At 34.0% G+C, this 12,349-nt stretch overlaps 1 protein-coding gene across 1 annotated transcript; it reads left to right on the forward strand.

Moving 5' to 3' along the window:
* The first annotated feature begins 882 nt into the window (after window positions 1–882).
* On the forward strand, window positions 883–2,482 carry LOC133792780 (spermidine sinapoyl-CoA acyltransferase-like). Its single transcript, XM_062230724.1, has one exon. It carries the CDS (start codon window positions 977–979, stop codon window positions 2,306–2,308), a length of 1,332 nt encoding a protein of 443 aa, XP_062086708.1. The 5' UTR covers window positions 883–976; the 3' UTR covers window positions 2,309–2,482.
* Window positions 2,483–12,349: the final 9,867 nt, after the last annotated feature.

Genomic DNA, 12,349 nt, shown 5'->3' on the forward strand with positions numbered 1-12,349 from the left:
ATGTATGTCTTTATTATTTTTAAATAAATATTATTTAATTATTTAAATTATCATAAAATATCATATTTTAAATTATTTATTTGTTTAAGTTTATCTTTGTTCTAGTTTTTGAACTTGGCGCTGACAACAAAAAATTATATATTATATGTTTAATGTAATATTAAGTTTAATTAAATTTTATTTAAGTTATAAAATATATGGTTATATTAGTTTTAAATAATTATCATTATAAAATATCAAAAAAATAAAATATTTTAATTTATTTAATTGTTTATTTATTTAATTTTGAAAAAAAAAAACAAAAAATCATTAAAATCAATAATTTTCATTGTCTATGCAATTTTTATAAGGGGTGGGGGGGGGGGGGGGGGAGAGGTGTTTGCCGGGCTGCTAATTTTTTTTGCTGTTGTTACATTAACGTATACACTGAATTTATATAAATATATACTTGGTGAGAAGCTAGGGATGTGGGTAAGTGTGAAATTTAGTTAAGGGTAGGTACTGATAACTAATAAGCCATTTTCCCAGAAATGATTATCAATTTTAATAACAGCACTAACCTTAATTTCCAACCATTGTTGACCATATAATTTAATTAAAATGTATTTCAGTTGAAGTAGTCCAATCGAACACGTTGGAAATGTCATATATAAATATACATATATATATATTTATACATATCCTACACTAATCAATTCACGTTCGTGCATATAAAATATATTTACATTAGTTGGATATATGATTATTTGGGTCAACTCAAATAAAGAAATCTGGCACGCCAAACCAACCCGAGCCACCAACCAAAGTTAAAAACACGTACACTTAAGCAACGGATATGTAGTATAAATAAGAGAGAGACCTCCTTCATCAAAATCATCACTACTACTACTCCACCCTTCATTACATACCTAAACAGCCCACATTAGTTATTATATTTCTTAGGCTTATTCATCTGCCATTGTTCAATAGCACTGCCATGGCTCCTCACCTAAACACCACAGAATTTTCTGTTGTAAAGAAGGATGTTGAGCTTGTAAAGCCCTCCAACAATACACCCTCGGAAGTTCTGTCTTTGTCCACTCTTGACAACGAAGCCAACCTCGAATGCTTCTCCAAAGCCATCTACGTATACAAGGCCGAAGAAGATGAGACTAATGGTGTCGACCCAGCTGAGATGATCAAGCAAGCTCTCTCCGACGCTCTCGTCTATTACTACCCTCTAGCCGGGAGACTCAAGCGACTAGACCACGACGGAAGGCTTCAGCTGACTTGCGACGCAATTGGCGTGCCGTTTTTGGTTGCCACTGCCAACTGTCGTCTTTCCTCACTCAATTACTTGGACGACATCGACTTCGAGATGGCCAAGAACTTTGTCTTCCCTTCTCCCACGACCGACTGCCCTTTTGTCCTACAAGTCACCCGATTCGCTTGCGGAGGTTTCACCATTGGGTTTGGGATATCTCACATGGTCTCTGATGGGTTCGGCGCCGCTCAGATCTTCAAGGCCTTGGCTGAGCTCTCCAAAGGCAAAGAGCTCTCGGTGAAGCCTGTATGGGAAAGAGAGAGACTTGTGGGGACACCCATCAAGGAGCCTCTCAAGCTCAACACATGTCCTCCTGCCAAGTCACCTTACATGCCCTCTTCTGACATCGTTGACGAGATCTTTTACGTGAAGAGTGAGAGCATGAAGAGATTGAAAGAGGAGACCATCAGTGGTGGAGCTCCTAGTAATGTTACTACGTTCGAAATACTCGCAGCCTTCGTTTGGAAAGCCAGGCTGAGAGCCTTAGAGCTCAACCATGACGGGAAAACATGTCTGTATTTCGCTACAGGGCTGAGGAAGCTCATAGACCCTCCTCTGCCAGAAGGGTATTATGGGAATGCATTTTTGACTTCTGCAGTGGAACTCACGGGCAGAGAACTCGAAGAAAAATCTCTCTCTGAAATCGTGAATATGATAAAGGAGAAGAAGAAGGACGTTTTGGACAACAACTACATCAATAAGTCCATTGATATTTGTGAGACGAAACTAGCCAACGGTGATAATCCAAAGATTAAAGCTACGGGAGCTCTCATGGCCTTGACTGATTGGAGGAATTTGGGGTTGGTTTCGGATGAGTTTGGGTCAGGTTGGAAGATAGAGAATGTGACATCATTGCCATGGGACTGTTTTGGGTCAGTGGATTTGTGCACCTTCTTGCCTGCTCCAAAATCTGATCCTTCATTGAAAGGTGGGGTTGGGATATTGGTCTCTCTTCCCAGGCAAGCCATGCCCAAGTTCAAGCAAGAGATAGATGCTCTTCACTAATTGCTATAAGCTGGATGTATGATATGATATTATTTGCTCTTTGTTAATATATGTGTTGTTAATTTGTTTTTCCCATTCGAAGAACAATTTATTTTCTGCTTTATCAAGTATGGTTAAATGTATCGATCGATATTATTAATAAAATCGTCAGATATCATATATTTTTCATTGAAATAGTGCTTTGTTTTTCAACTACGACTGCGGTAGCTTTCTTACTTTGTTAATGTATTAGACCAGTTTTTGAAGTCAGTCAAAAACATGATGTTGACTGCTCAATGTAATATTCTATTTTTTGAAACTCATTGTGTCTGTATACATAATACATATGCATGTGTATGTATGTATGTATGTATAGCTTAACCAACAAGTATGTCTTCTTTTTGTCATTATTTGTTTTTTTTTTTAATTAACTTGAGTGCTTCATGGAGAGCGCGTACATGTAATGATATTATATTATTTTATGCACATGCTTTAATAATATATTAGAATCGACGAGTTATTCCACTAATCCCATTCAAATCAAATACCAAGGCTACATATTAATGTTTGAAAAACTAATAGACTTGTTGTTTACAAGTCCTCATATAGAACCAAAATTACAAATACAATTACAGAAATTATGCCAGCTCAATAAACTCAACAGATCTAGATCAGAACAGAAACTTACACTACTAATTTTTTACACTACTTAGCTAATCTGTAAATACATGTAAAAAAAAGGGGGGCTTATCGTGAGTTAAAAAGAGCCATCTTTAAGAGAGTTGTAGAGAGAAGTTTTTGTAATGCTGAGAAGAAAAGAGAGAAGAACACTAGAGAGTGCAAGGGTTTTCTGTTTTAGGGGAAAACATAGAAAAGTGAGGATCTAGCAATCGAGACTACCTGTTGATGTTGTAATTGGAATCTTGGATGTTGGATGTACCGATTCTCCATTGTTTACTACATTTGAGTGCTCTCAATCTCCGAGGCGATCTCAAAGAGGACGTAGCCCCAATTCTTTGGTGGTGAACCTCTATAAATCTCTATTTGCATCTCTCTTCCTTTATTCTTTCTTGATTTATGCTTGAGTTTGGTTGTGTTTGTAGTTTTCTGGTTTATGAGATTTGGGTAGAAGTTGTTGAAGGGCTTCAGTTCCATTTCTGCACAAGAATATGTTGGGTTTTGTGCCCTTATAAAACCATGTTAGACATGTAGCACGATTTCATATTATCAATAAAAGTAGTAGAAATCATTTAGTTTGACAATCTTGTTACTTTTTTGTTTTATTACATGATTATTGAAATAATACAAACATTGATAAAATCTCAAACATATGGATAGTTACAATTATAGTGACTAGGTCACATGGATTATAGTTGTAATTATATGTTCAAAAGAACGATTCCTAAGATTAGATCAGTGCATTAGATTTTTACTGATTAGGCAATCTACAATATGATCTACTTACACATTCGGGGTGTGATGCCATGTCTAAGGCATCGACCAAGTAGATAAGATTGGATGTATTTAGTTACATCGAACTAGGAACGATATTGATTATTGATTGATAAATAAGTATCGTTATTATCGAATCTAATCAATGTCACAACGTTGACCATATGTTAAGTCAATCTTAATTCTGTGTGATGATATTTTGCTAATTGTATTATTTAAATATTTTGACTTGTTCGTTACTAGCTTACCCTACGGTCTAGCCCATACTTACATCTTGGAGATTTAGTAGTGTAATTGAGTGGGAGTATTATTCATAGATATGAAATCTCTAATTTCTGTATGAGAAGTGAAAATATGATTTTCTGAATTGCTTTATTCAAAAGGTTAAATGATTGAGGTCTCATTTCTGTGATTAAGTTCACATAAATATCATTTATAAGGAACTTAGTGGGAGTTAAGGATAAAGTATTGATAAGGGGTAAAATGGTAATTTGCACCATCTCGTTAGTAAGTCATCGATTGAGGAATGACTAACTGTAATGGTTATAACAATGGATAACATATTTATGGTTTTGAAAATACGTTATAAGAATTCAAGAGTTCAATTCTGAGTCTATAGTGGAGTCACGAGGAATTAATAAGGTAGTGAAATTATTCGTAAATAAATTTATGGTAACTTGTTGGAGCTTGATTTCATAGATCTATGGTCCCCGCATCACATTTGAGTAAATCATCTAGAATGTCTCAATTAATTGATTTAATTATCAATTAGGATTTTGAAAGTTGACTAGGTCAATTTTGAAAAATATACAGAGATATGAGATTTAGAGAATAAAAAAGACTCATTGGGGTAAATTTATTAATATTGATAAATTTGTGTTAATATAAATAAATAACATTAAATCAAGTTTCAAATTATAATTAGTTAATTTGAATAAGGATTTAATTAATTAATTAAAATAAATAAAGGGTTTTGAATTTATGCCCAATTGGGATTTAAATTCAAAACATAGAGATTTGACCCAAGTCCATTTATGGCAGTCCAAGGCTTTTATTTTTAATTAATTTAAATTTAAATAAAGCCCATTAAGTTGCCTATATAAGAAATATGATATCTAGGGTTTTGATAAGGAAGTGAGTTTCAGTTGATTGGTAAGTGAAAACCTAGATAGTCTAACATTTGTTGGCCACTCTCTCTTCTTCTTCTTTTCAAGATCTCTATCTCTTGTGTTGAGAACCAACCCACACTAGTTCTAGGTTGATCAAAGGCTTGGTGAGGAAGACTATGTTGCTGATCTTGTTCAATCTCTTAATAGTACTCTACTACAGAAAGGAATCAAGGGTTAGAGAGATTGAAAGATGAAATTGTTCCAGTTCCGCTGCATAATGTAAGTTTTTACTTTACTTTGTATTTGTATCAATTTCATAGAAGCATGTTTTAGGAATTTGCATGTTTGTTTGATAATATGTAAATTGCAAGAAAATAAATAAAGATACTGTAATAAGTATTTCCAACATAAGGTCTATTAGGTTAACAGTGACATTGATAAAGGGAAAGTTGCCTAATAAACAAAATATCAGAATAGGGAAGGGTTATATTTGACCTTGGTGTTACTAACGTGTGTGTGTGTGTGAATTGTGTAGGGTCATAAGGGTCAAATCCCTACAGTGGTATCAGAGTTAGGTTTCGGCTAGCAAGATTCACTAGAACACAGTAGCAAAGATCAAGACAAACACTAGAGGAAATTGATCCTCAAGAAGCCGAGTCTCATAGTGAAGAATTTGAGGAAGTTCCTCTGTTTAAGCAAACTGAAATATCTCAACCTTTAACATTTTTTTATTATGATTATATTAAAATAAGTAATCTAAAATTGACATTAATAAATGTGATGGTTCAGGAGACTATAGAATCTGGAGGAGAAAAAAAGGTCTATTTAGGCTCAACAGAAGTCGCTAAGGGTACTGGAGGATCTTATTGAATGGCTAGAGGGTACAACTAAGGTTCAACAAGAGGAATACCTAAAGACTACCACAAGGATCATCATTTTGAATCTATTTGATGCTATCATAAGGCTAGTTGATAAGGAAGAGACACCTACTAAGATTTGGAAGAAATTGGAGGAACAGTTTCAGCAAAAGTCACTAACAAACAAGATTTTTCTGAAAGAAATAATATTTGGGTACAAGATGAGTCACACCTAGACTCTTGAACATAATCTTGATGAGTTTATGAGAATGCACATTGAATTAGCCAACTCAGGGGAAGATGAAGCACTAAGTGATGATAATCAAGCTATAATTATCCTAAACTCACTACCAGACTCATACAAAGAAGTCAAGACCGCAATAAAGTATGGCAGAACTGATATTACTCTTGAGGAAGTAATCTCTGCCCTGAAGTCAAAAGAGTTGGAAATGAAAACAGAAAAGTCCAAAAGTACAAATGGTGAGTTAAATCTAAGTATAGGCAGACCAAATCACAAGAAACCATGGCACAACCGAGGCAGGAGCCAAAGCAGGGGTCACTACAAAGGTCACAATAGTCATAGTAAGCAAAGATCACAATCTAGAGGCTTTAGTGATCAGAAAGGATGTTACCACTGTGGTAAACAAGGATACTTCAAAAGAGACTGTTATTTCTGGAAAAATAATAAGAACAAAACCGAGGACCATGGAGACTCTAACACCTCATATTTTGAAACATCCAAACACAAACTAGATTCATCATAATGCAAACCTTAGTGATGGCTATGATAGTGGAGAAGTCTATGATGTTGCAACTGAATTTCAGAGAGAATGGATCTTAGACTCAGGGTGCACATTTCATATGACTAATGATAAAAACTTACTTTATGATTTCAGGGAATCACAAGGGGGAAATGTGATACTAGGAAATGACTAAAGTTGTACAATTGAAGGCTCAGGTACAGTGAGCTTCAACATGTTTGATGGTATCACTAGAACCCTAACAGAGGTCAGGTATGTCTTTGAACTTTCAAGAAATTTAATTTCACTAAGTGTTTTAGATGATCTAAATGTAGAAAGCAAGTTAAAGGGAGGGAAAATGAAGCTGTGCAAATGTTCAATGGTAATAATGAAGGGACTGAAAAAGGGAGGCCTATACTACTTAGTAGGAGAGCCAATAATTAGTTGCAACAATACAGTAGCGATTGCACCAGAAGACAAAAATGCTACACTATGGCACAGAAGGCTCGGGCATATAAGTGAAAAAATGATTACATATTATGAGTGATAAAAAATTGCTAGGAAAAGACAAAGTGAGCAAAGTAGATTTCAGTGAACATTGTATCCTTGGGAAACACCACAGACTTAAGTTCAAAACAGGTACACACAAAACTAAATATATTCTAGAATACATACATTTTGATTTGTGGGGTCCTAAACAAACTAAAAATCATAAGGGCAGCTCATATTTCATGTCTATTGTGGATGATTATTCTAGGAAAGTTTGGATATTTTTGCTTAAACATAAAAATGAAGCTTTTAATAAATTTAGGCAATGGAAAATCTGATAGAGAATCTCACAACAAAAAAATAAAGACACTTAGAATAGACAATGGGCTGGAATTTTGTAACACTGAGTTTGACATTTTTTGTAAGGAAAATGGCATTCAAAGGCATAGAACTATAAATCTAACACCACAACAGAATGGGGTAGCATAAACAAGGCTAGATGTATGTTATTTAACTCAGGTCTGTCTACGGGATTTTGGGGAGAGGTTGTTATGACAACCACTTAGTTGATTAATAGATGCCCTTCTAGTGCTATAGATTTTAAGACCCCTGAAGAGATGTGGACGGGTAAACCCTCAGATTTGTTGAACCTAAGAGTATTTGGCTGTGCAGCCTATGGTCACCAAAGTATAGGTAAACTTGAACCTAGGGCCATAAAATGTGTATTCCTAGGATACCCAGAAGGTGTTAAAGGCTATAGACTATGGGATAAGGAAAATGTTGGTTTTAAAACTTTGATCAGTAGAGATGTAGAATTTCAAGAAGATATATTTCCTTGTATATCTATTACTAACCAGAATGCAGGTACCAAAGGAAATACTAACATTGCAGGAAACACTACTAGTCACAATCCATACACTATTCAGGTGGAACCTATCTCTACATAACCTGATATCAATCAGGTGGAACCTATCCAAACCCATGAAACTTAGAACCCAACTTAGATGGAAACAATCATAGCTGAAGCAGAAGATACAATCAAGTAGACACAACTGAAACATACCAAGCTATAGATGAAAATGTGGCAAATTATCAGCTAGTCCGAGACAGAGAAAGAAGGGTACCAAAGCCTAATAAAAAGTACAGTTTCAATTTTTGGAATGAAGACCTAGCCTATGACTTCATGAGTGAACTGGAATTTAGAGTGACAGAGCCACAATCCTATGAGGAAGCTGTTTAAAGCAGGGAGTCTAAGCTATGGGTTAAGGCCATGGAAGAGGAGATGAACTCTCTAAGAAAAAACAAAACTTGGAAACTGGTGCTTAGACCAAAAGGTAAGATTACATTGGCTTGTAAGTGGTTGTATAAGCTAAAGGAAGGGTACAATAAAGGGGAACCTACTTGATACAAGGCAAGACTTGAGGGAAAGGGTTTTACACAGAAAGAAGGAGTGAACTTTAAAGAAATATTCTCACTTGTTGTAAAGTACAAGACTATTAGGATTATGCTGGCCCTATCTACTCAATTTGACCTAGAAGTGGATCAAATGGATGTCACAACTGCATTCTTACATGGGGAATTAGAAGAGGAGATTTATATGGAGCAACCTAAGGGTTTTGTCAAAACAGGATGTTCTGAAATGGTTTGTAAGCTGGAGAAGATGCATCTTGGACAGAAAGACTACATATAAAAGATTCTAGATAAATTCTCTATGAATGATGCAAAGTTCACTAAACTACCAATTACTAATCAGAACCCTCTATCCAAAGATCAGTGCTCCAAGACAAAAGAAGAAGAAGACTACGTGAGTAAAGTCCCCTACTATAATGATGTTGGGTCTATCATGTACTAATTAATGATGTGTACTAGACTTGATATGTCATATGCTATGAGTATGCTAAGCAAATATATGTCAAACCCTGGGAAACATCACTGGAATGCTATGAAATGGGCTCTAAGATATTTGTTGGGAACCACTGATATTGGACTGACCTACAGGAGAAAAAATCATGGGCTAAGACTAGAAGGCTATAGTGATGCAAACTATGCAGGGGACAGAGACCAAAGAAGATCTACTTCCGCCTACTATTTTCTATTTGGTGGGAGCTATATTAGCTGGAGAGTACAAGTACAACCTGTGGTTGCCCTATCAACTACAGAATCAGAATACATTGTAGTCACAGAAACTATAAAAGAAACAATTTGGATACATGGCTTACTAGATGAAATAAATATCAAATGTGGGATTCCTACAGTATACATAGACAATCAAAGCTGCATTCATTTATGTAAAAACCCTATTTTTCATGATTGTAGTAAGCATGTAGAAGTTAAGTATCATTTTATAAGAGAGAAGGTGACTCAAGAACAAATATTCATTGAAAAAATACCTACTGAAGAAAACCCAGCAGATATGGGTACAAAGATTGTCAACTTACACAAGTTCAAGCTATGCTTGAATTTTCTTGGGGTCGACTCAAGAGGACAACAAAGACAAGAAGAGAGTTAGGACCCTTAGGGATATTACACTATCAAGCTCCTAGTTCTATATGAGAACTTGGGTGGAATTTGTTGTTTAAAAGTCCTCATATAGATCCAAAATTACAAATATAGTCACACAAAATAGTTACAACAGAAGTATTGCCAGCTCAACAAACTCAACAGATCCATATCAGAACAGAACATAAACTAACACTCAACTAATTTTTTTACTCTATTTAGCTAATCTATAAATACATGTAAAAAAAGATAGGCTTATCGTGAGTTAAAAAGAGCCATCTTTGAGAGAGCTGTAGAGAGAAATTGTTGTAATCTTGAGAATAAAAGAGAGTGCTACATTTTTCTAATTTTGGGGGAAAACATAGAAAAGTGAGGATCTAGGTATCAAGATTACCTGTTAATGTTGTAACTGGAATCTTGGATGTTGGATGTACCAATTCTCCATTGTTTAGTGCATTTGAGAGTTCTCAATCTCTGAGGCGAGCTCAAAGAGGACATAGCCCTAATTCTTTGGTGGTGAGCCTCTATAAATCTCTGTTTGCATCTCTCTCTGCACAAGAAGGTCTATTAGGTTCACAATGACATTGATAAAGGGAAAGTTTCCAAATAAACAAAATATCATCATAGGGTAAGGTCATATTTGACCTTGGTGTTACTAATGTGTGTGTGTTAATTGTGTAGGGTCATAAGGGTCAAATCCCTACAAGACTGATTATAATTTAAGAGGTACATACGTAAACTAATATACTGGAAAACTGGATGCAGCTTCTACATTTTTTTTTATTTATTCACAACATTCAATCAATTCAAAAGTCTATTATCACTACAATAAAAAGAGTCTTTAGGGGTGACGGATATTGCCACTAATAATGCCCAAAGTTGTCGCTAATGACAATCAACAATGACATGTCGCCTCTAACCAGTCGACACTAATGTTAATTATTAGCGACAACAAAAAAAGGTAGCTCCTAATAATCAACATTAGCAGTGACAGTTTCACCCCTAATAAATTGAGAGTCGCCACTAATAATCGTATTGTCTGGGTCAATTTTCGCCCCTAATAATAAAAAGTCACTCCTAATAATAAAACATTAGGGGCGACTTTTGTATTATTAGGGGAGACTCTCCTAATAGTTTTATATAATATAAAAATATTTATTAAAAAAATATAAAAAAAATTAAATGATATTTTTTAATTCATAAAAACTATAACAATTACACCTTTTTAAATATTTAAATTAATTAATTCAAATAACAAAATTAATAGGTAACTTTAAGAGGTTTTTTTTGTAGTTTTCTTCATTTTTGTTTTTGTTAATTCAAAATGGTGTAGAATGTAAAAAGAAAAAATGAATTGAAATGAGATAAATGTACATAAATATATATAATTGTGTAGTAATTTTTACAACATTTTAAAATAACCATGTTAGGATTCCTTCTCCAAAATTTGAGAACAAAATCATTACAAATTAAATCCAATTGCAATGTCAAAATACATGCGATAAAACATAGTTTGAAGAACAATGCACCAGTCTTGTGAATCCTGCAATAACAATGAAACATCAATGAGCATAAACTTTGATGCTAATTATGCTAGACCATTTTCACATCATATCAAAAGAATAATGCCAAAAATCAAATACTATTTTCACAAGTTAACCATCACACAACTACACTTATGTATCAACTCATCAATGCCTTGATGATCAAAATATAAGTAAAATTTTCAACTATAAAATAGTATAGTTGGTAACAACTTAAAAATCTGATTTCAACTATTTTATTTTCCATTCCATCACAAGTGCAACACTACAAACAACAAAACAAACAATCTAGACATGAAGTGTAATTTAGATTAGTAACTTTTTATTGACTAAATTCAAAATATGCATAACTAATTTGATGTACTCTTTTCACATCATTTATGCTCAATGCAAGGTACATATAAGAGTTAATTGTAACTTTAACTTGCAATATGATAATAAAATACATACTTAAGTAGTTAGGATGCTGAGAGAGAGGGACCAAACAAGAGCACATGCCAAACCCAAAATCTATCAATAAATCTTGCCAATAAGTAATGTATCAAGAAATATTCTCTCGTCATCTTTCATTAGAAAATTACAATATATTCTAAACATTAACAATAGTTCATATAGGTTCTGGTGCACACCTAGTTACTGTTAGTTTCACAACATTATAAAAACTAGAGTTATGGGTACCTATTAGATACTAAAGATACACCACTCTTTCATCAAGCAAAAATAAATTATGCTTACTCTTAAAAAAAATATTATTCTATATTAGATGCTTCACAAACTCAAAATTTAAATCGATAAAGAAACACAAAAACAAATAAATTCCCACTTTAATAAACATAATGAGGAGATTACTTCTGATTTAAAATAAAAATGGTTATAGAGCATTGTCAATGACCCAAAGCTAAAGAAACCAATATATATATATATATATCTTTAACTCACAAACAACAACAAACTTTAAAATAAAAAAAATCAGCAAGCGTGAGCATATATGTAAGTGAGTTAATCACATATTTCAATGTTTTAGTAATATTTCCTGGGACTACACATAACGAGACTAATAAAAAACCTATTCAATGCAAAAATATAAAACAAAACTTCAGTTCTTTCCTTAAAATTACCATATTTGAAACTTAAATCCTATTATCCATAGTGATATTTGTCAATCCACAAATCAAGAAAAGGAAAAAACCAGATTTGTATTATTTTTCTTTAAACTAAATCAAGACAAAAATCAAAACAATCATCAAACCCGGAAGAAATCATTTGTTGCAATACAACCTTGTCGACGCACGAACCACTACCGTATGCACCGTCATACCAACGGCTGAGCCACCCTGTAGAACCCATGACCCAACCCTCCCTGTCACATGCT

Source organism: Humulus lupulus, chromosome 7 (genome assembly GCF_963169125.1).
Source record: "Humulus lupulus chromosome 7, drHumLupu1.1, whole genome shotgun sequence".
NCBI lineage: Eukaryota > Viridiplantae > Streptophyta > Magnoliopsida > Rosales > Cannabaceae > Humulus > Humulus lupulus.